At 38.3% G+C, this 27,940-nt stretch overlaps 1 protein-coding gene across 1 annotated transcript in view; it reads right to left on the bottom strand.

The window, feature by feature from the left end:
- LRCH1 (leucine rich repeats and calponin homology domain containing 1) overlaps positions 1–27,940 on the bottom strand; it is a 252,689-nt gene that overhangs the window by 125,276 nt on the left and 99,473 nt on the right. Inside the window, 1 exon segment of the mRNA XM_020993705.2 lies at positions 2,138–2,282. Coding sequence (XP_020849364.1) covers positions 2,138–2,282 — 145 coding nt within the window.

The following is a 27,940-nucleotide window of genomic DNA, read 5'->3' as shown; positions in this document are numbered from 1 at the left end:
ACATATATATATATATACATATATATATATATACATATATATATATACATATATATATATATACACACACACATGTATATATGTATGTATATATATATATACATATATATATGTATATATATATATATACACACACATGTATATATGTATGTATTTTAAAATAATGGGTGAGTAGAAGCATAAGGAAGGAAGAGAAGAAAATTTTGAAAAACTGTTTGTACATGTTTCATTTGTTGTGCAACAGAATTACAATTATAGTGATTACATTATTTTCCAAATAAAGATACAAAAAGCAAGATATAATGAATCAGTGGGCAAATCTACCAAAAGGTCTTAACAAGCAAGTGTCGGCAGGCAAGCCTCTCTTGCATTGTGGGGAAGTCCAGCATGCATAGGCAGGAATATGTGCATGTAATGACTAGTTTACAATAGATACCATACAGTTACATGATGCAATATTGCATCATCAAAATTTCAAGGCAAAAACCCCCCATAAATTTACAATAAATTATTAAATTTAAGATGCATCACTTTTTAAAATATACATATATTTTTGAAATTATGCAAATTTCAAAAATATTAAAGTAGATTTGGGGGGCAGGGCATGGAGTAATTTTTTTTAAAGGATATGGTAGGTCAAATAAGTTTGGGAACCTCTGCTCTAGGGGAATGAAACTGGAGAGGTTCCTCCTGATCCTAGTGTGTACAGGGTTCTTATTCTTTTCAAAAGTGTATAGCAGCAGCTAAGTACAAGGGAGTCAAATGGTGAAACAAGATCTAATTGTGCAGTAGTGGCAGGGGCCAGGAGAGCTCCTTCTAACGGAGGTGGCAAGACTAAAAGTAGGTGTTCATAGACACCAGTGGCCCTGAAGCCCTACCAACAACAGAGGCATGAATTGGCCCTTCTTGCACATGCCTCAGCCACATGTTTTACCTGTGTAAATGTCTGTCAGCTTGTGAACTCTGTGCCCACTCTCTCCACTAAGATGTATCTTTGGGAAGAACATGTCCCAGTTTAATAGGAGAATCTTAAGCTGCTACTAGTCTTACAAAACGAAGGGTTTTTTTTAACTAAATGTCTCTGTTTTGAGACAGCTATGTCCTCTGACTTGTTAAAAAAAAAAAAGCAAACACATATGTGGGAGCCCATGAGTCAGGGTTTTAGTAATGCAGACTCACGGTACTTGAACCTGGAATAGTTGTTTCCCAAGGCTGAGTTGGGAGGGAAAGCCTAGATGGGTTCTAAAATGTTGAAAAGTGTCTATGTATATCAACTGAGGCCAGTAGCAGCCCTGGCCATGCCAGGATTAGGTCTGCTCAGTGAGATTACTTGGGAATATAGCCCAAAACATGCAATAAATTCTATCTAAGGCTAAATGCCAGCATGAGACGAAAGGCTAACACATATCATAAAGGAAAGCTTTAGAACACTTTTAAAAACCTCAAAAGAGGTAAGGGAAAAGGCAAAGAGAAAACTTTTCTCAAGAACTGAATTCTTCCTCTACACTTGGCTCTCTTCCTCCCTGACTCTGAGGCTAGATTTTTAGCAGGGCTGGCTTCTCCAGTTTAAGTATTAGTATTTTTAGTTTTCCCAAATCAGTGACTGCAAAGAAAACTGAGAAGAAATTTGCAATTTCCCCATGAAATCCACTGTTCTTTCCTCCTCCAATTCAATTTTGGGCTCAACTTGGTGTGTGTCCATTTACAGTGTCCATCCAGGACACACACACACACACACACACACACACACACACACACACACACACACACACACAGATCACTAAGCTCTAGAGGTTGTTCATCCAACTGTACACCAGATCTTTACATATTTTTGGGTAGGGAGGAATATGAGGGACTGTGGCAAGATGAATAAACATAGTAATCCCCTCTATAAATACTATAAGCCATCCAGCATAAAGACCACAAATATGAAGGAAGAAAAGTCTGGATAATATCATTTAAAACAAAAAAACAGAAACAAAGCACTCATGGCTATGTTCAGGTAAGCCTAAAACAATATTAACAGCCTTATCAGATTTAAAAACCAAAAAGTGGGAAATTAAAGCATGACTATTACTTTATTTAAAAAATACCAATCTGCCTTTTTTTTCCTTAAAAGTCTGTTCAGTTAACCTACCTCAGATTTAAGTAGGTTAGCATCTGCAAGTTGACAATGGCCTCTGGAATAACTTTGATACAATTGTGATACAGATTTAGTATCTCTAGAGATACAAAATGGCACAATTCCATGGGAACTTCAACCAATCTGTTCTTGGAGAGATCTAAAAGAAAAAGAAAATAAATTTGTATTGGTGAGTTTGCAACAATAATTGATATAACCTTTTCTTATTTGGCATACTTTCCTAGTTAAAGAAAAATAGTTCTTTTCAAAAAAGTAGTATTTTCACGTGTATGGCAACCTGCATTGCCTATAGCACCTTCCATAGGAATGAAACGGCATGCATTCTGTGAACAATTTACAAAGCTTTTTGTTCACCCTCTGTACAAATCTGTAAATTGAAAGCAGCAGTAATAATATCTGACATTTATATAGTGTTTTAGCATATTATCTCATCTGAGTCTCACAACAACCCTGTGAGGTTAAAGGCTTATTATCCCCATTTCATATATCAAATATTATTATTCCCATTTGATGGCTAAGGAAACTGAAGCCCAAACAGATTAAATGACTGTCCCATGTGAGATTCAATTCCAAGGCTTCCTCACTTCAAGTCCAGCATTCTATTTACAATGCTGTCATTACCACCAAGTCAAGAAGCATTTATTAAGCATTTACTATGTACCAGGCACTGTGAGAAAAGCAAAAACAGTAACTCCCTCAAGGAGCTTACATTCTAATTTTTTTATTTTATTCTTAGGCAATTGGGGTTAAGTGACTTGCCCAGGGTCACACAGTTAGTAAGTGTCAAGTGTTTGGTCTGAGGCCGCATTTGAATTTGGGTCCTCCTGACTTCAGAGCCGGTGCTCTCTCTACTGCGCCACCTACCTTTCCTTGGAGCTTACATTCTAAAAAGGGAGACAGATGCAGCCAAGTAGGTAGAGACAAAGAAAGGGACTAGGAAAAAATCTCTTGCAGAAGGTGGTGCCTAACTTGGATCTAGAAAAAAGCTAAGGGAGCTAAAGGGTGGAGGTGAGGTGGGAGAGCAGGTAGAGGTAGCAGGAGTAGACACAAGAGGCATGGGAAACAGAGCACCCTGGAGGTAAGAGGTACACACTGAGGTTTAACAGGGGTTGGGAGTGGGTCGGCAAGACAGTGAGATGGTCAGGCTTATACAGTGGAAAAATCCCTTTGGAAGGTGAGTCGGGGGTGGACTACCAGTATGGGACATTTGAAACAGCAGGCCATTTAGACAATAATGGTTAGTTGCTTGTCCTTCCTTCTTGAAGAGGACCAAAATGACATCACTACACTAGAGTCAAGTTTCAGTGTGTCTGACTGTGGCTGATCAGACCAGTAAAAGCTTGGAATGTTCTGCCACAGGTCGGGCACAAATAGTCATTTGGTATGGATTCTCCAAATTTGCACCTCTTGCAACTATGACAATAGTCCAAGTAAGAGGTGATGAGGGTCTCAACCAGAGTGGTGGCTGTAAGGGTGGAGACAGATGTGGTGAAGGTCAAAACAAACAAAAGCATCGCCAATAGATTAGATATATGGGAATTGTTTCTAATACTGTTAGATTCCTAATAAAAATTATTTGGAAATAAATATTTTTAACTGCCTTATGTGTGGGGGAAGGGGGCGGGGTAGAAAGCACTAAATTTCAAGCCAGAACAGCTATATAACCCTGGAACCTGAATTTGACTGTTGGCCCTACCACATCAAGCTTGTGTGATGGTGTGTAAATCACTTCATCTCTTGAGGACTCATTTTCTACATTTATAAAATGGGAAGGGGAGTTTGGATTAGTCTCTAAGGCTCCTTTCAGCTCTAAAATCCTGTGGTTTACAGGAGAACATTGCATGCAGTAACAGCAATATTGTAGGATGATCAACTGTGATAGACCTAGCTACTCTGATCAAGGCAATGATCCAAGATAGTTCCAAAGGACCCATAATGAAAAATGCTATCCACCTCCAGAAAGAGAACTGATAAACTCTGAATGCAGACTGAAATACACTTTCTAAAAAAATTTTTTTGTTGTTTTGTGTTTTCTTTTGCAATATGGCTAGTATAAAAATGTTTAACAAAATAAAAATAATTTAAGAAATAAAAATCTTATGGTTTACTGTTATTTCACTTTAAAAGTAGGCATGCTTCTGAAATAATTTTTAAGGGTGAGATTGTAAGAGATTTGCTAAAATTTTGCTTTGAACATAGTAAGTACTTAATAAATATTCGTTATAAAATATGACTTTAAAATTAAGGACTCCACCACTTCAGAAAATCTTAGAAGCACCTATCTAATTCAACTCCTTTATTTTAAAGATAAAGAAACTGAGGCCCATAAAGGTGATGGCTCCCCAATATCTAGGTATAAGTAGTCATGTCTTCTAAATTGAGTGAAATATAATGTAGGAATAAAAGGTCAAGCATTACAGTTCACTGTACCACCTATGCTACTCAATCAATGTAGACTGTTTACTAAAAAAAATTCATTTCATTATGCGATTTGTCTCCTCCCTTTGTTCCATCACCACCATCCTACTTTCATAAGCATAGAAATTCAATTAAGTTGAAGTGAGTAAAGAATACCTAAATAAACCCACAGTACCACATATTAAGGTAAGGGAAATACAGCTAGTTTATGAAAATTTAGACTCTAATGGGAAAAAAATTTCCAGAAACCTCTAGAGTTTTCTTTTTTCCTGAAACTCGTTACTTAAATGTGAGGCTCTTAATATGCTGCAACACTGGAGAATTGCCCAGAAAGTGTTGACAATGTGTGTGTTGTTTTCTCAAAGAAAATTAAGCAATGGCCTGGGTTAAGTCGCAAGCCTATTTTTTCTCTAACAAATGTTTGAGCTTTTCAATAAAGATGAATGTAAATGATGCAGAATAAACATGATTAGGAGGTTTTAGCAACTGGTGAAAGCCAAATCCTAAAGATGGTTTTCATTAAATGATGTCCTTGTCACTGATGCTGGGGTTTTTTTCCAGTAAAAGTCACAATGTGGAAAAAGTCTATCCCACAAATAAAGTCCTTCAAAAGAGAACAGGACTTACATTAAGATTTGTAGTGGAAAAAAATGTGAAGTAGGCATCAGGAGACCAAAGTTCTAGGCCCAGCTCTGCCTTTCACTCAAAATGTGATTCTGAAAACAAGTCACTAAAACCACTCTGGGGACATCTCCATTTCCTCATATAAAGAATAAGAAGATTGAGACAAATGAACCCCCAACACCTCTTACAGTTATAAGCATTCTATGATTATTTTATTATCTGTTAAAAATAAATAGCATGATCAAATTTAATTTTATTTCACCATAAACAAAATTTCTATCCTAAATTTATAGCATACACACCCCACTGAATTATTTACTCCTTTTGTAATATAAGATAATAGAGAGTAATAAAGCTAATGCATTTGTACCTCCTAGCTCAGTTCCTGGCAGACAGCAGGTGCCTAATAAATTTTTTTTTGATTGTTGTGGTTGTAAGAATTAATTAATCATCTACTCTACCTTCTCATTAATCAGTTACAGATTTTTCTCATTTCAAACACTGTAAAAACCATAAGTATTTAGCAGAGAAAATAAATTATGGAATAACTTCCTTTAAAAAGCTATTGCTTGCTTTATTTCAATTCAACAAACATTACTAAGCTCCTACTTTGTGCAAAGCACTGAAACAGTCATGAGTAATGAAAAGAGACTATGAGACTAAATTTTGCAAGTAGCAATATTAAAAAGAGTTTGTGGAAAATACATTTAGATTCTTAGAAGGATCAGTGATAGGCTTAAATGGATAAAGTTATGAACATGAATATAGCATAATTCATACATTTAGTATATCTCAGGAAAAAAAAAGAATTAATTGAAACTCCTGATAAAACTGAAACAAAGTTGAAATCAGAAAAAAAAAACCACAAAGATTTTCCTGATTCAGATATTTAGATTAATTGGCATGCTATATTATGTAACAACATTCATGAAAACAAATACATACTGGGAAACTACAATGTATAAGGAAGCTATTACTAGGCTTTAATGCAAAGATGAATAAAAGTTACTGTCTTGCAAAAGCTTATGGTAATAACAGGATTATAGATGATATGCCAGCCCATTCCATTTTCCAAACTGATTTAATTGTAAGAGGTTTCTTCCTTATATTAAGACACAATCTCTTTCCTTCAAACTTCTACCTATTCAAGCTAACCACACAGAACAAGCCCAATTCTTCTTCCACAAGACAGATTTTCAAAGCATGTGAGAAAACTATAATATCTTCCCTGTCTTCTCTTGAGGGTACACTTTTGAAGTCCTGTCTTTCAACCACTCCTCAACTTTCTTTTTTTTGGGGGGAGGGTAGGCAATCAGGGTTAAGTGACTTGCCCAGGGTCACACAGCTAGTAAGTGTCAAGTGTCTGAGGCCAGATTTGAACTCAAGTCCTCCTGACTCCAAGGCTGAAACTCCGTCCACTGTGCCACCTAGTGCCCCTCAACTTTCTAAATAAATAATCATACATTATAGGAAAAAAGAAGTAGAAGTGAATCAATAATGTATTTTTGCTCAGTTTTCTATAATTGAAACAAGCCTCCTCCATTAAATAGGCACAACTGTTTCCCTAGTAGCAGCTATGCAAAACGCAGACATAGCGAATAAACATTTGTTAGTCCCTGCTATGTGCCAAGCACTGTACTAAGAGCTGGGGATTCGAAAATAGGCAAAAAAGAGACCCTGCCTTCAAAAAACTCACAATCATTAATAATGAAGGAAATGATAAGGAAATGGATATGTACAAACAAACTACATTTAGGATAAACAATAGATAATTAGGAGACAGAAAGGCACTAATTAAGAGGGACTGGCAAAGGTTTCCTTAGAAGTTGGGATTTTAGTTGGGACGTGAAGGAAGCCAGAGAAACTAGTAGGTGGAGATGAGTAGGGAGAGAATTCCAAGCATGGAGGGAAGCCAGAGAAAATGCCCAAAGTGTTTTGTTCATGGAACAATAAGGAGGCCAGTGTCACTGGATCAAAGAGGACATGGCAGGGAGAAGTGTAAGAAAACTGAAAAAGTGGGGAAGGGGAGACCTAGGTTATGAAGGGCTTTGAACATCAAATAGAGTATTTTATGTTGGATCTTGGAGGTGAAAGGGACACTGGAGTTTACTGAGTAGAAAAGTGATATGGTCAGGCATGCACATTAGGAAAATCACTGGCAGCTGAATGAATGATAACTTAGAGTAGGGAGAAACTTGAGTCAGGCAGACCTACCAGCAGGCCGTTGTAATAGTCTAAGCACGAGGCAGTGATAGTCTGCACCAGGATAGTTGGTGGCAGCGCCAAAAGGGAGAAGGGGAAGTATTCAAGAGATGTTGCAAAGGTGAAACTGATAGGTCTTGGCAACAAATTGGGTATGGTGGGTGAGAGAAAGCGAGGAGTCAAGGATAACATCTAGGTTGTGAGCCTGGGGGACTGGAGAATGGTGGCGTACTGGAAAGTTAAGGAAAGTTTGGAAGAAGGGAAGGTTTGGGGGAAAGGAAATTGTCTACTGGACATCCAGCTCAAAATGTCTGAAAGATGCTTGGAAATGTGAGACTGCAGGTCAGCAGAGAGGTTAGGACAATATGAATAGATATGAGAAGCATCAACATAGAGATAATTAAATCTAAGGAAGCTGATGAGATCACCAAATGAGGAAGTATAGCACAAAAAAGAGAAGACTCCAGAACACAGCCCTGTGGGACGTCCATGGTTAAGATACGCCATGGATGAGGAGCCAGCAAAGGAAACTGAGGAGCAATTTGATAGGTAGGAGGAGAACCAAGACAGAATGGTGCCCCAAAAATGTAGACAGAAAAAGAATATCAAGGAAGAGAGAGTGATCAGCAGTATCAAAATCTGCAGAGAGGTCAAGAAGAATGAGAATTGAGAAAAGACCACTGAATTTAGCAATTACAAGATCACTGAAAACTGTGGAAACATCAGCTTTGGTGGAATAAAGAGTCTGAAAGCTAGATTGTAAGATGTTAAGAAGACAGCGAGAGAAGCAGAAGTGCTAGGGCATATTGTAGATAGTTTCTTCCAAAAGTTTAGCCACAAAGGTCAGAAGAGATACAGAATGATAGTCAGCAGGATAGAAGGATCAAGTGAGGGGTTTTTTTTGAGAATAGGGGAGAAACAGAAATGTTTGTAGCCAACAGGGAACAAGACAATAGACTGGGAGATACAAAAAAAATGACAGTGAGGATGACGGAGGTGACAATCTGTTGGAGAAGATGGGATGGAATGGGATAGAGCGTAAAGGTAGAGGGGTCTGTTTGCCTTGGTATGGAATAAGGCTGTATCTTCATGTGAAACAGGAGTGAAGGAAGAGATAGTGGCAGAAGGCATTTGAGTGCTACAAGACGAGGAAGAAAATGAATGGCCTTATATGTTTTTTTGTGAAATATGACACAAAGTTCTCACCTTAGAGAGTAGGGGAGGGGAAACCATGGGAGATTTTAGGAAAGATGAAAAGGTTTGGAAGACCCACTGAGGAAAGTGAGATGGTGAGTTGATAATGGAGGTACAGAAGGATTGCCTAACAGTAGTGAGGGCCAAGTTGATGTTGCGTAACATACATCTGCAGTGGACCCAGTCAGAATGGTTGTATGATTGTCTCTCCCTTTGTTCCGCTGCACCTGCGTAGGAGGAAAAGTGGAGGATGGTGGCAGATATCCAAGGCTGATGTTTGGCTGGGTAAAATCAGCTATTTGATAAGGCGCTAGGGACTCAAGAGAAGAGGACAATGTAGAGTTGAGTTGTTTCACCACAGGATGAAGAAGGGGAAATATGATTGAGTGGCCAGTGTAGGGTTGATGGCTTGGGAGAGAACTGAGAGAATGAAGAATTGGAATGACCTGGAGATATGTACATAACAGCTACCAGAATTTTGACTGGATTTGCAGTAGGAAGAGGTGTTGCTTCTTGGAGGGATAAGCTTTGTACCCCTTAACCCTTTATTTTCTCATGAAATAAGAATTTCTAATAACCAATATGTGCTTAGCAAAAATAACTGCGACATTTAGTCCTTTTATGTTACTTAGACAGCCTAGACATGAAAAGCAGCCATGGTATAGTTGGAGATAACACCTGGTAGCATCCTTGCCTTGCCACTTAACAGTCATGTGGCCTCAGGCAAGTTCTTTGATTCTCAGTTTCCTCACTTGTAAAAAAAAAAACAGGGAAAAAAAGGTAGATAATAATTCTTGTAATCTCTACTCATAAGGTTGTTTTTTTTGTTATTTATTATTAGTTTTGGTTTTTTGTTTTGGTTTGGTTTTTTGGTGAGGCAATCGGAGTTGACTCGCCCAGTGTCGCACAGCTAGTGAGTATCATGTGCCTGAGGCCACATTTGAACTCAAGTCCTCCTGACTCCAGGGCTGGTGCTCTATCCACTGAGCCATCTAGCTGCCCCTCATAAGGTTGTTTAGGATCAGAGAGAAAGGTATGTATGGCACTTTGAAGCCAGAAAATACTATATAAATGTGATCTATTGTCACTGTTCCAGCTTTATTATTTCTTCCACTCCTCTGCTTAGTGGAAATTACAATCATGAACACTGAGTCAAAACACAAAATATTTTTGCATAAGGTCACATACAGAACTGGAAGCAAAGGACCACATTATTCCAGCTTCCGTCTTTTAATTGAGCATGTTCTTTATTTGTAATCATTCATGTGAAATGCATGTAGCCAGGAATAAAACAATAACTTTCTCCACTGCCAAGATAAGCTTTGCAAATCCCCAAAATAAAGTAGTGAAATGAATCAAAATAAGCAAGTCAGGATAGAAAAACAGTCAATGGAATTTTGGTGTTTGGTCAGCAAAATTTGCCACAAAGGCACAATGTTGTTTTATAAAAAAGGAAAGTGGTGCTCCACGAGGAGCTGAACCCAAGCTCCACTTGACATACAACAACATCCTGAGTTATAGGTGAACAACAACCAGATCAAAGGGTCTGGCTACTAAAGAAGTCTTCGACCTTATCTACAATGTGTTTTCTGGTCAGAAAAAAAGACCTGATCCTGAAAGACAAAAATAATTCCCATTTCCAGTAAGATCAAGTTAAAATAGTTTTGGCTTATATAATGCTATTGTAGGAATTTTGTTACAATGTTACTAATGACCTTTATGACTCACTATCCTAATGAAACACACTGCCCGGTGTGCATTCAAAGATGGCCTTGCTGATTCCTTAACAGTAGGGCTTGTGCTCCAATAGTCTCTTCTAAGAGTGAGGGTAATGTCTGTGGTCAAAGAATAAAATGGCAGTAACCAGCCCATAAAGGATGGGCTGCATTGCCCTCTAACCCATTATTTTTCAAGTAGTTTGCCAAAACAGATCATCTGTCTAGTGAAGACTGACCTCATGGCATATGGCATTGTTGCTCAGGCTTTCCTGCCTAGGTCTTTTGCTATGCAGAATGGTATCGCAACTACTCCTATATACATGACTATGCACATTCAGCTCTTTCTCCAATTTGTGTCACAAAATCTTCTTAAGAGTTGGAAGGGACTTCAGCCAATTGTCACCTGAATCTTAAATCTGTGCCCTAACAGATGGTCCTTTAGCATAACCACTTTCAGAGAAACTCACTGCCCCATGAGGTCGTACATTAGGAAATTCTTCCTTATCTTTCCTTATCTAAAATCTGCTTTCCTGTACATTTTCCTCATCATTAGTCCTAGTTCTGCCCTTTGCCACCAAGTAGAAAGTCTTATCTCTCCATTCTACCATCTATCATGTAGGAATCCAGCTCTAGACTTGCAGTACTTTTGCATACCCATACATCTTCTACTTCTCTGACATTAATGTTGAGCCTTGCACATGGGCATCTTCTTTTTTTTTTTAACACCTAATTAGTTTTTTTCCCCTAGAGGGTAAGTCTTTACTCAGTACAAATATATACCACCAGTGAGTACATGTGTGCTCCCGTACTTTGAGGAATACACGACCTCATTGATATGAACACCCTTCCACCAGTGCAACCTGCAAACCCTCCATGTGCCTTCATTCTGTGAGATCCTTGCTTAAGTCTTTGCATAAATCCTCTAGTAAAGGTTTATCCAATGGACCAGTACCCACCCTCTGTTTCTCTTAATGTCACCAGCGTATCAATCTACCACTTGCCCTGCCCTCTCTCTGCTGTTCCTCCCACACATCTCACAACCAGTTCCCCTTCTCCAGACATATGTGCCCCCATGAAGTCTTTTATGCCTTTTTTTTTATTGTAATATGGGGCAGCCTGCTCACACTCACCATGTTTTTACACCCCCTTTTGGGTCACCGTTTCCCAAGTATGGCATGGCAAACTCAGTCACAAGTGTACCATGGAATTAGACATACTGGGTCATTCTGGTCATCTGAACTGACCAGCAACAAAATAGCCATAACTGACTAGCATTCACCAAAGATTATATACAGGGATGGGGACAGTGACAACAGGATGACATTAATGTCAAGTAGCACCAAGACTATAGGCAGCCTCCTAGGACATATATAATACATGAGTGAGAGGAAAAGTGTAATAAGGGACAACCTTTAAAATCACTCCTATAAATGTATTTTTAACACCAGAAAAGCCTATGCTTTGAGTTGCATGTCTTACTGTAAAGGCTCACCACTTTCAGTAGAAAGTTCTATACACAGGAGGTTGTAATTTTCAAACATTGCCTGGGGAACACAAATTCATTTTCCCAGATCTGGTGTTAATGGTTTAAAAGTGTTTAATGTGTCAGTCATAAATTCTAAGGCTACATCATTAACAGTTTAACAGATTATTATTAGTCAACTAAGAAGTATTTATTTACCTACACCAAGCATGATGCTAAATACTATGGTGTAGCAAGTAGGATGGAAGCCCACCAGAGGTATCCAAAGGCCCACAGCCCCTAACACACTGGGTTCAATTCCTCTAAAAACTCTAATGCTCACCACATATGTGGCTTTGGGCAAATTTTACTTTCATTAACTCCAAAAGTAGGGAGTTAAACTGGATGGCCTCTGAAGCCCCTTCCAATCCTAGGACTACAAGAGAAGCAGTGTGATATAGTAAATACGATACTAGAATGGAGTCAGGAAGACCTGGGTTCAAATCCTACCACAGACACTAGCAATATGACCCCGGAGAAGTCAGTATCAGAGATTTAGCTTAAAAAAATATTTTTTAGCCTGCAAGGGAATCCATCATAAAAGTTTTGGTTGCTATCTGACACGTGGTTGTGTGTCCTGACACATGACAGAGTAAGAAGGAGATGGACTACAGGGCCCAACCTTGGGGTCTCTATTCAACACAGGCCTCTTCAAGGGATAGGACTCCAGAAGAAATGAGCAGTAAAGGGAGCCAGATAGGAAGGAACACAGTGAGTTCCAGAGGCTAGTAATAGTAATACACACACACACTACATCAGGTGGGGGAAGAGAGAGAAAGGCAGGCAGAGAGAGAGAGAGACAGATAGACAGAGAGGAGAGAGACAGAGAGAGAGGTGTTTAGAGTGGTTAAATGACTTGGCCAGGGTCATACAGCTACAATTATGGGAGGCAGAATTGGAACCCAAGTCTTCCTGACTCAAAGGTCAGTATTTCCCCTTTGCATCTATTAAAAAGCTAACATTCCTTCGACAGTGGAGTAGGCAGGAGTATAGGAGGTATATATAATATCTGAGTAGTCTGATCAAGGATTAATTAGAGAAGAAGAATACTGCATGTTTTGCTAGATACCATAGGATTTTAAGTTCATGGGGTGGAGAGTGATAAGAATAGAAGACTTTCTGAAACTTCTGTTTGGAAGCCCATCTGGCTCAGGCACTTTTTTAGAATTATACAATTTATAAACATTAGCCAACTGTGGTACCCTAAGGGACCTGCAATTTCATCTCTGAGGCTATTTCTTCCACTGGCAAAGATCATAGGCTCTCCAGCCTTTAGAAGACCGTCATCAGGAATGTACGAAAAGAAATCATCCATTGACCACCAACCTTTTGGGGACACGCCACCCCACACTTACCAAGGCTGGTTCTCAGGCATGAAACTCAGTGAAGGGCTGGCACTCAAGACTGTTCAAAGGACATTAGGAGAGAAGAAATATTACGAGTTGTAAATAAATACCTTGTCATTATGTGAATTATAAATAAATTCTTTAGCGTTTAAGTAATGTTTTAAAAGTCATTTGTTAAATCTTACAAGGTTTTGTCAGAGACACAGACATGGCAACAATCAAAAGCATTTACTAAATGGTAGGTGCCAGGAACTGCGCTAAGCCCTAAGAATACAAAGACAAAAGTGAAACATTTCCTGCCCTCAAGGATTTTACAATCCAACAGGAGAGACAACATGTACATGTGAGTATATAACAATATTGTAATTCCCTAATGACCTTCAAGTTACCCAAGTAAAACTACCAGAAATGACATCCAATTTCAGGTTAGGAGACCTGGGTTCAAATTTAGAACAGATAGTATGATCCTGGGCAAAAAGCTTTATTTCTCTGGGTCTCAGTTTCCACTATAAAATAAGGAGATTGGCTTGTACAGAGGAAAGGGCTTAGGCTCTGAGTCAGAAACCTCTGTTGCTCACTAGCTGTGTCACCCTGAGCAAGTTGCTAACCTTCCCTGAAACTCAGGGTGTTGTCTGTAAACTAAAGGGATTGGACAAAATGCACTGTGATGGTCCTTCCAGGTCTAGAACTATGAAAAAAAAAAAGCAGTGCGGACAGAATAAAGCACTGGATTTAGAGTGAAGACCTGGATTAAAATCTCACCTCAGACATTTACTAGCTGTGCGACCTGGGCAAGTCATTCAACCTCTGCCTCAGTTTCTTGTTCTACAGAATGTGGGGGTAGGACTCAATGGCTAATGTCCTCTCTAACTCTCCAAATACATGGAAAGATCGCTAGATGGGGCTCCTTCCAGCTCTAACTCCATAAGCCTATGACCTTTTGAGAAGCAGAAAAAGGTAAAGGGTTAAAGAGAGAGGAGAGGACAGAGAGAAAAAAATGCATTCATCTACCCCTCCAGGATTACTCTTCCCATTAAAAAAAATTAAAGGCTTACCATCAAGAATGAAATAGAACTCTGTTTTGAGTTTGTGATTACATAAATACTAAAACTTAAACATTACAAAGATGGTATCCACTAAGAAAAAACTGTTATAATAAAAATGTTAAATCATAAACTTTCCCAGGCTTTTCACGTTTGAAGATTTTTAATACTATAAAATTCCAATTACCCAATTAACATAACTATTAACTGGATTGTTCTTTTCTGCAAATTCTAATAAAAGAGACCAATATTGCAACAATTTGCATTTTAAAAGCACTTCATGGTTTGCAAAACGATTTACTTACACTTTACTAACAAAATACCTATGAAATAGCATGAGTATGATTATCATTTTACAGATAAAGAAACTGGAGTTTGGAGAGGGTGACTGGCCCACAGTCACACAGAAGAAATTTTGCAATAAAGATTTGAACTCAGTTGCCTTCTGCCTTTGAATCCATTGTGATGTGTGATAGGATCAGGGTTCTCCCATTTACTGGAAATAGGAATGTTTTCCCTAACAGGTAACAAAGCTGTCCCTGGGACTTGACTGGCTCCTCTCTTCCTTGATACATCTTCCTGGTCACCTGGTACTTCCACAAATGGAGTCCCTTCTGTCTTGGTGGATTTCTGAATAATACATAAGTTGCCCTATGTCCTGCTGATGAGACAAGTTTCTGTATGAAAACGAGGGGAGGTGAAGGGAGACAAGTCCCAAGAAGCTAAGTGTCACTGTATCCTTTTTGCATATCTTTCCTGTGTTAAGACAAGGTAAACTTCCTTCTGTTAATTGTTCAATGACTTTGCCTCACGTTGTCCTAACACTGAACCTGAACTAACAGCCCCTAACAGACTGGGTTCAATTCCCTCTAAAAACTCTAATGCTTATTTATTACACGTGAGGCCTTGGGCAATTGGTTAATTTTCCTGAACTTCATTTTCTGGAGCTGTAAAATTAGGGGGTTGGACTGGATACCCTCTGAGGTCTCTTCCAGTTCTGACTCTGAGAGAGGCAGTGTGATATAATAGATATGGCACTAGCCTTGGAGTCAGAAGACCTGGGTTCAAATCTCACCATAGACACTTACTAGCTGTGTAACCCTAGCCAAGTCACTATCAGAGATTTAGCTTTAAAAAAAAAATCTTCCAGGGGAATCTAAAATTAGTCAATTTAGACCCAATCTCCTACATATCACTGTAGCTGATCTTCAGAATGACTACAAGACCTTCCTCTAAGATACTCAATCATCAAAGATTAGTTCAGGTCCAATACATGGTACTTCCTAAGCCCATAAAGTTTGTTTCTATGTTTTGGAAAACCTTTCAACAGGAAGAGCTGAAAGAAACAGCAAAGTTCCACTAATCTGATAAGCATTTTCCCTAAAAAGTATTGCAATTATTCAAGGTTTTGCCACAGCGGGATTCCCAGAATCCCCTATGCCACTGTTAGACAGTCAAGAAAATAAGGGTACTGGTGACAATTTGAAATGAAAATATATTTAGCTTTGTCCAATTCAAAATCTGCCACGTACAAATCAGTTTAAAAAGCACTTGCTTAATCTTAATCAAGACAACATTTTGGAAGCTAATCACAAAAACTACCAATGTCACAGACTACAGACAGACACATCAAGGAAGCTAAATGAGGAAGTATGACCGCAAAATGTTAAAAAAAGAAACACAAAAAATAAACCTCAAAGAGGCATTACTGACTATGTCTTGATTAGATAAGAGTCAGGGAAGTAAGAGGGACAATAAATGCAGCACAGTGATGACACAAAATACATTTATATTTATAAGTGCAAAAGGTTCTGAAATAAAACTGCTGGAAAATCCATAACCAAAATTTCCTTCTGAATAATTAATGACTGCATTTTCCCATAAGATGCTTTGAATGTATTTAACTTAAAAGCATATTAAAGCAGGTGAAAATCATTCATTCATTAAATTAACACTACCAGTGTAATGTTTGGAAAACGCCAAAGCTTGGTTTGGGCTCATCAATGCTGCATTGTTTCCTTTTCAATGAAAAGAGAGAACTTAAAATCTATGCTTATTAAGGAAAATTTCTAGTTTTGACAGAACTAAAACAAACATCCCACCAGGTCTGCTTTTGCTAAACTTTTCTAGAGGTTTAATCCAGAGATTAAATTACTTAAACTGCATAGCATCTTCACTTTGCACAAAGATCAGGAAAAACCATGTGGGCCAACCGGCAGCCATAGAGGGGCATGATGGGATAATGGGAAGAGCACTGGTCTGGCAGTCAGAGTCTCTGAGTTTCAGTCCTATTTACACATCCTAGCTGTGTGACCCTGAGCAAGTCCTTCTATTTCATCTACGTCTCATTTTCATAGTCTCTACAGTCTGTTCCAGCTCTAATATTTTGTGACTCTGTGATTCCTACTACCAACTCCACATGCCTGCTGAGCTACACCAATAGTAGAAACTGATAGGAATCTTTGGTTTAGTCATCCTGCATAGCCTCAGACAATGTACTTTCCGCCCTTGGGATACGCTAAGGAGAAGTTGTCTTTCTCCTAGAATATAAGCTTCTTGAGAATGTACTGTTTCATTCCTTGTACTTGTATCCTTAGCACCTAATTCAGAACCAGACACATTTTAGTTGCTTAATAAGTACTTGATGGATTCTGAAACAGTAGTGATCCCTACTGTTTAACAATGAAAGGATCAAGGCTTGCATTTGTACAGAGATTCAGTCTGCAAAGCACTTACACATACTGATGATGTCACAGCCCTGTGAAGTAAACAGGGCAGGTATTATTAGTCAGCTAAGCAGCTAAGTGGCATAGTAGAGAGAATGTTGAGCCTGGAGTCAAGAAGACTCATCTTTCTGAGTTCAAATCCAGCTTCAGATATTTACTAGCTATGTGACCCCTGGGCAAGTCACTTCACCCTGTTTGCCTCAGTTTCCTCATCTGTAAAATGAGCTGGAGAAGGAATTGGCAAATCACTCCAGTATCTTTGTCAAGACAACCCCAAATGGGGTCATGAAGAATTGGACACCACCAAAACAAATGAACAACAACAACAAAAATCATTAGCCACATTGTACAAATGAGAGAACTAGAGCCATGAAAGCTTACACTGACTTTAGCAGTTCACAAGTCAGTTGGTAGTGAATTAAGGCTGAGCCCCATATCTGGACTTTTACTGAACTGAAAGACTGACATGAGACAACAGTGCAACACAGTAGAGAGAAAAGCTAAGGCAACCTTAGGTAGGAGAGTAACTAGGACATGGAGGAAGCTCTAGACATTATAATGAGCTGCCCTGGAAGGCAGTAGTTTCCTCCTTACTAAAGATGCTAAACAAAGGCTGAATGACTGATGCTGTAGAGAAGATAATTTAGTCAGATCCAGAGTACATTTGAGTTTTCTGAAGTTGTTCCCAACTCTGAGCTTCTATGATTCTGAGAGTAATAAAGGGTAATGAATGGATTTGAAACCAAGACATCTGAGGGATAGACATAAGGGGATCCTCTGGCCAGCACTACTATAGAGAGTGTTCATGCACTGGGTAAAGGTTGGACTAGATAATCTTTGAGGTCCTTTCCTACTCTGAGAGTTTATAATGAAACCTAGTTCTCCTCAGTACTCTATTATGCTACTAACAAGCTCCTTCTGTATTCTCCCAATTGTTCTTTGTTCTTCTGGGATAAGGGGATAAAAATGAACACCTAATTGGCAAACAAGAAGTAAAATGCAAATTAACATCAAAGGAGGCAGCCAATAAAGTTTATATGGAATTTATGGAATTTCAGAGCAGGAAGTGACATTACAGAGTCAAACCCTTTCATTTTACATTTAAGGACCCTGAAGTCCCAACAGGTAGGATGACTTAAGGTAACTTAACTATATATTATAGATATAGATAGATATAGATATAGATATAGATATAGATATAGATATAGATATAGATATAGATATATAGATATAGATATAGATATAGATATAGATATAGATATAGATATAGATATAGATATAGATATAGATATAGATATAGATATAGAATGAGTGGCAGAGCCAAGACAAATACCCATGTCTCTTCCTAACCCTCAGAGTAGTTCTTGCTAAAATTCGTAGCCTGCCATCCATTAAAAGATATTTAGGTAGCTAATGCTCCTTCCTATCACACGGGCCCAACCAGATGAAACCATTCAACTCATATTTTCACATAGTCTTTAGAATTCTAAATGTTACCCACAATCTTGTTTATTCAAATTCATCAAATTTAGGGATGAAGATTATTTCCAATTTTTATGGAATCATTACCAAGTCCCCAAGCTGTGTAAAGATGTTAAATTTAAATATCTAAAAAAGGATGGTGAGGCTAGACTTTTCTGAAATATTTCCTTGAGCCATTTTTCTCCCTAAACCCAATAAATATGGAACAAAGGATGAACTGTCTACAAATTTACTGATGTTCCTATGTCTAAAGTTCACATTCAGTAAGGGCAATATCGATAAAAAAGATGTTTTTGTGATAATGATGCCAACGGCAAGTCCCACGGGGGAAAAAGGCCACAAAGAGTCTGTCATTATCTGATGATTTTTAGATTTTTCTGGACAAAGAATGTCCCATTGGGTAATCCAAAAAAAGTAGTTGGAATGGAGCAACATAAGTCATTCAATTCTTTCATGTCTTCCACAAGCATTTAATTAGCATCTCCAAAATGAAAGGCAACGTGAAGGTACAAAAAAAGACACAGTCCCTAACTAGGAAGGACAGAGTACAAAGTTGGTAAGTAAATGTAAGGTCTAGTTTGAGGAGACAAAGGAAAGAGTTAAGGACTTCAGGAAAAATTAGGGGAGGAGTACCCTTTCTGCTAGGGCCGAGCAGAGGAACGAGGAAGATCAAGGGAAGTATTCAAGAAAGAGATGGCACCTGAGTTGGACCTTGAAAAAAATAGGAGGATAGGAATTTTTGGATAGGCAGAGATGAGAAGGGTGCTCATTCCAGGCAGGCATTTTTTTTTACAGTATTCTGAGACAGTTTTGAATGTTTTCTTGAATAATTATACCACTGAAGTTGGAAAGGCTTTGCGTAAAAGCAAACAGGCTCCTCATCAGAAGGTTGAATTATTTTGGCCACAGCAATTCATGAAACTGCCTACTAAGGCAAGGAAGAGGTGATCCGTGTTACTGAAGAGAATGATGCAGAGAACCCTAAGGACCTTAAATAAAAAAAAGGAGGTCAAATAACGAACAAAATATTCCAGTGCTGATATAAATCTCAGTCTTTAGAGTAAAATTCAGAGACAAGTTCATTTTTGTTTAAATGTCCTCTCTATATTTTTGTTTGTTTTAAACTTAACTTCAGAAAAGGAAAGTAATAGACCCAATCTGTAAGTTTGATATTCTAGCCTGAAAGCTCATTGTCAAGGAACTACAAGAAGGCATAAAAAAAAATGAAGAATAGAGTACAATGTACTTACCACCATTTCTAAGTTCTCAGAAAAGAAAGAAAACAATCCCACACCAGCTGTTAGATGCTGTCAAATATCCAGCTTCTATAATCTGTTCTCTTGCCCAGAGTAAGTAAGAGAGGATGAACTCAGTTTGTATCTCCTCCTCCCATAACACAATCTCTCATTGGTATTTCAAATACAGCAGCAATCCGGGGTGGGGAAACTTTGGGGAATGTGGTAGAACCTCAGGTAATATTCACCTTCTCACTCAACCATCTCCTCTGGTTGAGAAGCACCCAGAAATGCAATGAATGCTTTAGCTAATCTAAAGTCAAAGCTGTAAGCAGACACTCGACTTGGCAGACAGGTCACTGAACTACAGACCCTACAAGGTGGTTCTCAAGCATTAGAAGGAAATTCGGGGAAGATTTGAACCCATGTCTCCCCCACCAGCATTCTAGAGCTCTTTCCACACTACTCTGCTACTCCTTAAAGAAGGTAGACTAGATGACTCTTAATTCCCTAAGAGTTCTAACTTTTAGGCCACCATGCATCCTAGCAAGGAAATAACTTTGAAAACTCATATAAATTCGGATAAAAATCATTTTTATTTAAAGCCTCCTAGAAATTTGTCATTTTGATAAATAGGATTTATTATGTTAGAAACAACATGATACAGTGGAAAGAAGAGCACTAGGTCTGAAGTCATAAGAACCCAAGTATGAATTCTGGCTCTGCCACCTGGATGACACATGGCAGATCACTTAAGCAATTTGGACCTCAGTGTCACCATTTGTAAAGTGAGGGGGCTGTGCCAGATAATTTCTAAGGTCCCTTCTGGCTCTAGACCTTTGATCTAATGATAAAGTGATTTACTATTACCCCCAATAGCATGATTTCTGGTAGGAGGTTTAAAAATAAGCGCCACATTTCTTTAAGTGTTCCCTGGTCCCCTTTTAACGTGATCATGCCACTTACTTATTACTGACCTCATGAAAAAGCAAATAATTTTTGTTTGTTTCCAAAGCAAAAGCCACAGCTTTGAGGAGAAGCATTATAGAGAGTCTGTGACTAGAGCACCACTTCAGAAATTTAAACCTTTTTAGAGTCTCTTCCATATGATAGAGCCTCAGCGTCTGTAAAATTGAACAATTTAATGGGTTCCTTGTTACTAATCACTTCACAGACAATTCTTAATCAAAAGCTTGCTGGAAACATTTTTCTTAAGTATAGTTTGCATGTTAATCATAAATTAAATTGGAGACCATACTTTTATAAAAACTACTCTGGAAAAAAGTTATCTAGGCTTCAGCATTTATATTTTTTCAGGTCAGGCTGGCTGGGTGCTGACATCAATATCATTTGTACTACTAATGGGTACACAAGTCATCAGGCCTTTGAAACCAACCTCCTTTCCTCTTAGAAATTACTGAACTGCCACAGAGTTAAGAATTGCATTTTAATAGTGAATGTTCTCATAAATACCATTTTTCAAGCATCAGGAGTATCATAAGCATAAGAGCTGAATAAATTGTTTTATATAAGAGTTAAGGTTCACAGGAAAACACAGGAAAACAGCAACATTGTGTGATGTTCAACTATGAATGACTCAGCTTTTCTCAATAACATAATAATCTATGACAAGTACAAAGGACTCATGAAGGAATACCATCCATATCCAGATAAAGAACTGATGGCTTCTGAATACAGATCGAAGCATTTTTTCTGCTTATTTTATTCTTTCTTGCATTTTTTTTCTTTTGATCTGTTTCTTCTTCCGCAACTGAGATGAATATGGAAATGTGTTTTACGTGATAGCACATGTATAAACTGTATCAAACTGCCTACCCTTTTCAGAAGAGGGGAGGGGAGGGAGGGAGAAAAATTTGCAATTCAAAATCTTGTAAAAATGAATGCTAAAAATTTTCTTGATATGTAACATAGTGGGAAAAAATAAAATATTATTTAAAGCAAAAAAAAAAATTAAGGTTCAGGGGTGTCTCAAGCTGTGCAAGAAGGCCAGAGGCATTTTTACATGCACTTTAAAAGGCATGCCTGGTTTCCAAACATCTGGGTGGTAGAATGGTTGGTTCTCAGGCCCCTTTGGCACATCCAAGGATAGAGTAGGATGGTTACCTAGGAAACTAATGGTGCAACTACAAGCCTGGTGCTTCAAAGACTCATAATGAAGATGATCGGTCTCAACACAATCCCAAAGAAAATCGTTTGCCAAGTATACATGAGAACCCACTTGTAGAGTCTACAGTTTGAGGGGAAATGTTTGGCATGGAAAGGATGCAGAAAATAATCACATTCATGTTTTTAAGAAACCACATGCACACAGTAGAGAACAAACAAAATTATGGTCTTCCAAAATACCTTACAGTTGAAAGTTTATAGAAAACCTCAAATCTTTACTGCAGATCTAAAAAAAAATTCAGAGAAAAGAGGGTAAATGATTCCAATTTGAGACTCTTTCAGTGGCCAATGTGCTCTGAAGTACATTTCAGCCTTCAAGGCAGAAAATGCAAAAAAAGAAAAAAACCTAATCTCCCCAAAGAGTGCATTTACAGATATTTAATATACTTCATCTCGAGTTTTTTAAATATGTAATGAATATTATTACTCCTCTTGTTAAAATTTTTACTATGCTTTTTCTGGATCACTTTCTTTTTATGAATTAAAATCTTTAATACCACCCCCATTATGCTAGAAAAAATAAGTGGAAAAAAAATCTAAAATAGAACAAGGAGGTGCGAATTTTACCCTTTCTTGGTATAACAGAAAGAAAACCAAACTAAGAATGAGGAGTCATAGTCTTAAGTTTGCTAGCTACTAGCTAGCTACCACCTTTCTGGACCTCAGTTTCCTGATTTTTAATTTGGAGGAGCTAAACTAGATGAACCAAAAAAATCCCTTCAGCTTTACCCTCCCCGTAAGATGCACTAACAGTTTTCTGAGTACCATTCCATTACAACAAACTCTTAAACAACAAGAGAAGCAATTATTCTTTGCTATCATCAATTCCCCCATTCACACAAAAGCCTAGCAGAGCTGCTACAGGAACATGGAGTTTTAAGCTCAAATATCTGGCCTACTGAAACAGCTGATCAGTCAGGTATTTGAAGTGTTTTTTTACGTATGGGCACTATGCTAAGTACTAGGAATACAAAGAGAGGCAAAAATAAAGTCCTTATTCTTAAGGAGCATATACAGTCTAAGTGGAGAAACCACATGCAAATAACTATGCACACGTAAGATACACACCAAGTCAATGGAAGCTGCCTAGGAGACTAGGAAAGGCCTCCTGAAAGAGGTGGGACCTGAGTCTTGAAGAAATCAGAAGGTAAGGTAGGAGTCAGAGGACGAGAGCATTCCAGGCATGGGGAGGAGAAAGGGAGAGACAGCCAGTGCAAATGCACAGAGTGAGAGATTTCTTTTTACTCCTCACTTTACTCTCCCACCCACCTCTCTGAAAGTTGAAGATTGTTTTACTTGTGACTACCCCCTCGGTGACTCTACCCCCCCTTGAAAACTCCTGTTGGATGGAGGAAGAGCAAGTAAGCCAGTGTCCCTGGATCACAGAGTTAGGGGAGAATAAAGCGTCAGAAGATTGGAATGGTGGAAAGGAGTGAAGGGCTTTAGGAGGTAACAGAGAGCCACTGAAGGTTACTGAGTAAGGGGTGACAGGGTCAGATCTGTGGCTTTAGCAAGATTTCTTTAAGAGTGGAGAGGATGGAATTGGCACAGGGGAAGGGAGGGGAAGAGGAGAAGTGTGAGGCAGAAAGTCTAATTAGAAGGCTGCTGTAACAGTCCAGGTAAGAGGTGATGAAGGCCAGTACCTGGGTGATAGCTACATGATTGTAGAGAAGGACACCTCTAGAGGAGATGCTGTGAAGGAAAAAAACAACATCTGTGACAACAGACTGGATGTGTAAGTCAGCAGGTGAGGAATGGAATCTATGGATCTGGGTAAGAGAAACAGAGCTGACACTGACAGAGGTAAGTGAAATATCACAAATTGCCATGTAGCTTTTATGTAAACATGAAACAAGAGAACAGGAAGATCAAAAGAAACTTTGGATTCTCCTCCCACAATAGATCTAAGAAGCAGGTTGAAACCAGGCTATAGAGGGCTTTGAGTTCAGAATATGTTCTGTGAAAGACTTTATTCTTACTAAATATGCCAGCCCTTGTTTTTAAAAGGATCACAAAGGTCTCTGCAAATACCATTCTGTAGATAATGCTTTGAAGAAGATTGAGACTACTTTTAGGAATACCCATTTTCAAACCTGAGAAACTCTGAAACAACACAGTCACATGACACTTCCAGCATTCTCATCAACAGTCCCTCATCAGTTCCTCTGCTGCCAGACAATGCCTCTAGGCCCTTAAAACGGTTAAACCACACAACTTTCCATTTCACTAGAGCCAAAAGTGGCTCATACCATCCCTGGGAAAAATTCCAATGTGGGGAGGGGGCAGCATGGAAGACAGACACTTATGGATGCTCTAGGTGGAGCCTCTTTTATCCTTCGCTGGCTAAGGCTCTGCCTTTAGCTTCCATAATTCATTTTCAAAAAGAACCTGGGGGTACAACACCAAAAACTTGAAAACTGAATTAAACGGTGAACTTATGTGCCAAAAATTAAGTGCTAGCCAGGATCCCATAGCTACTAACCAAACCATTTCTTCAGGGCAAGGTGTGGTAGGAAAGCAAGACCATAAATTATATCCCTACTTCCCAATCTTTCCCACCTCTTTCCAATCTCCTCTTTCAGGTTCCTGTCCTCAGGTTCACACATCTACTACCAGAAGTAAAAGCAAACAAGTGTATGCCGGACCCCAGCTCATCTTTGGTTCCTGCTAAATTGAGCCCAGCCCTCCTTAAACACGAGGGCAGTTGTGGAGGGGAAGGAGTGAGGTGTGTGGGAGAGGGTTCATACAGGAAACACAGCTGAGGGCCCATGCTTAATAACACACTACCACACTGCAATTTCTGTCCTATGTGGCATTTAAAGAGCCTTGGTATTTCTTGTGCTCCTGTTATATGTTTTCGTGTTGTTTTTTTTTTTAAATCATGAGAATAAGCCACTCAGAAAAGAAGCATTTGCACAATATGGGTGCAGAAGAACAACGATAAGTCACAAGCAAAAAGGACAAAAAAATAAGAAAGTGGTGCAAAATTCCCAGAAAATAGTTTTCCACTAGCATTGCTTTTTTTTTGTTTGTTTGAAAACACTTATTGCAATTATCTAAGCATTTCTGCCTAAATACAGGGCAGGTTTATGAAGCATGTAAAGAACTTAATCAGTCTTCAAATTTTAATACTAAGGAACACACACAGAGAAATTCAGGGAAAAACACAGCCTGGTGTTTATCTCATTTGAAATGAAACAGGAAGTCAGGATATTATAATCACTTCCTTTTTTGGTTTTCAAGTAAACCCATTGATTAAAAGGGGGAAGTAGAGCAGGGAAGACAGGCTGAGAAAGAACACAGAGCTGGCTGTTTATTTGATGAATAAAGTATGTTCTCCTACTTTTCTGGCCCTGGAACTCAGATAAAAATAAAAGTGAGATAGCTCTCCCCTATATGTGTTGTAAACCACAAAAGAAGACCAGTCTGTTCAGAGTAAAATATTATTAAAGATACCGAGGCATCAGCAAGAACTGTTACTACAAACTGTTGCACAAGCAAAAGGCTGTTTTTTAGAATTTCATTAAAATATTCTGTGATGGCCCTGCACAGTTTTCACATATCGCAAAATTATTTAACCTTCCAGGTTTTCCTAAAAGCTCACTGATAGACTGAGATCATTCATACTTTGAATCTTTTCGAATAAAACAAAACAAACGTAACATAGTTAAGTATTCATTTATTCAACAAATATTTCTTCAGTGCCTACTTACTACAAGCACGAAGGTACTTTGTTGGAAGCTGTGGAGGTCACAAAGATGAGAAGCAGTGCCCACGGATGACAGCTGTATTTGGAGTCAGGAGAAACCTGGGTTTGAATACTGCATCCTGCACTTACTAGCTCGGGGCATTTTACTTACTGTCCCTCAGCCTTCATTTCTTCATACTTAAAATCTTTTAAATAGTACTTATAGTACCTAATTCAAATCATTATCATGAGGATCAAAGAAGATAACATGTAAAGGACTTTGTAAACCTTAAAATATGATATAATTGGCAACAGCAGTTATTGCACAATAAAGTTCCTACTTGTAAGGACCCTATCATCTAATAGGGAAGATAAGATATATGGGTAAAGACTGTATAGGATGGGGGCATATGTTAAGGGTCATATATATAGGAGTTCAGAAGAAAGGGAAATCATTTCTTGCTGGACTGATTTGAAAAGAATTCTAGTAGGAGGTGATATGACTGAGATCTCTAAAGATGGGCAGGATGTTGATAGGTGGAAACCAAAAGGGAAGAAAACTATTCCAAGCCTAAGGAGTACTTGTGGGAAAAGGCAAAAGCAGTCTGGCCTATCTGCAGCAAGTAGGACTGATGAGACATAAGGAGGGAAAGGTAAGTTAGCAGAATGTGAAAAAACTGTGAATACCAGGGCAAGGAACTTTGACTTTATTCAGTGGGCAATGGAAGACAACTAAAGGTTTTGTAATGGGAAACTGGATCATGAAAGATGACTGCAGTAAGGAGGGGAGGGAAGAGAATGGAAACAAGGCTGGCAGTTTAGAAGGCTATTATAATGGTTTAGGATTGCAGTCTTAAGGATCTGAACTAAAGTGGTAGCTGTGGAAACAGAAACAAAAGGACACATTAAATAGACAATGCCAGGGTCAACAAATAACAAAATACGTGAGGCACTGTGCTAAGCACCAGGGATGCAAATAAGAAAAAAAAGATAGTCTCTGTCCTCAAAGAACTTATAATCTAAATAGAAAAAGACAATACACAAAAGGATGCTGGGGAGAAGGGGGTATGTGGAGGTAGCTTGCCAGAGAGCAAGATTTTCACAGTCAAAAAACTAAGCAGAGTAGTTGATTAATGGTAAATGAAGTTAGTTGGAAAAGTCTGAGCCCTATATAAAGAGAGGCCTTGGGAGGAGTTCATCCAGAGGGAGTTACAACAATTGATATCTTGATGACTGACTGAAAATGGTGGACAAGGAAGACAGAAGATATAAAGTGATTATACTTCTGACCTGCCAGTCTGAGCAAGAAAATAGGAGAAAGGTGAAATCTAGTATTCTTTCTTCCCATAGACCCTAGTCTGATCATGTCTACTAAGGGAAGCAGAGAGGTGATCCCCCTTCCAGAAAACGTTGCCCAATTTAGGTCTATGTCAAGAATGATCTTGGGCAAATAAATAGTCACAGCAGTGACCTCTCAGGTGTTCCAGCATTCCCTGAAGTCTAGCTTCCTACCAAGTCTTCTACTGTTGCCAAACTTACTTCTGTTCCCTTAGAGTTTTCCTAAAAGTTGACATTTTCCCAAATAAATAAATAAATTCAAGATACTAGAGTTCTAGTATAACTATGCTCAGGGTTCCTGACATGGGTCCATCTTTTATGGGTAAGGTTTTATCATCACAAGGTCCTTTTGATGCTTCAGTGGAATCAAAATGGATAAAACCTTACACTAAATTCCCATCTACAAGAATAGTACTGTAAAGACATCCTAGCATATAATGTTATTTGTAGCAAAAGTTCCATAAATTCATTAATATATCTGAATTGCCAGATATATTTAAACTCATTTTATTAGAATTTCTTCTCTTTCAGAAGAAAAAGAAATTGAAGGCATTAGAATAGGCAAAGAAGAAACAAAGCTATCACTCTTTGCAGATGACATAATGATATACTTACAGAATCCTAGAGAATCAAGTAAAAAACTACTTGAAATAATAAACAACTTTAGCAAAGTTGCAGGCTATAAAATAAACCCACATAAATCATCAGCATTTCTATATATTACCAACAAAGCCCAACAGCAAGAGATAGAAAGAGAAATCCCATTTAAACTTACTGTAGACATTATAAAATATTTAGGAGTCTACCTCCCGAAAGAAACCCAGGAACTCTATGAACACAATTACAAAACACTTTTCACACAAATAAAATCAGATCTAAATAATTGGAAAAACATCAGTTGCTCATGGGTAGGCCGAGCTAATAAAATAAAAATGACAATCCTATCTAAGCTAATTTACTTATTCAGTGCCATACCAATCAAACTACCAAAAAATTATTTTATAGAGTTAGAAAAAATAATAACAAGATTCATTTGGAAAAACAAAAGGTCCAGAATATCAAAGGAACTAATGA

Source organism: Phascolarctos cinereus, unplaced genomic scaffold (assembly GCF_003287225.1).
Source record: "Phascolarctos cinereus isolate Bilbo 61053 unplaced genomic scaffold, phaCin_HiC Scaffold_726;HRSCAF=1367, whole genome shotgun sequence".
Taxonomy (NCBI): Eukaryota; Metazoa; Chordata; class Mammalia; order Diprotodontia; family Phascolarctidae; genus Phascolarctos; species Phascolarctos cinereus.
This window is presented reverse-complemented; position numbering and strand designations above follow the sequence as displayed.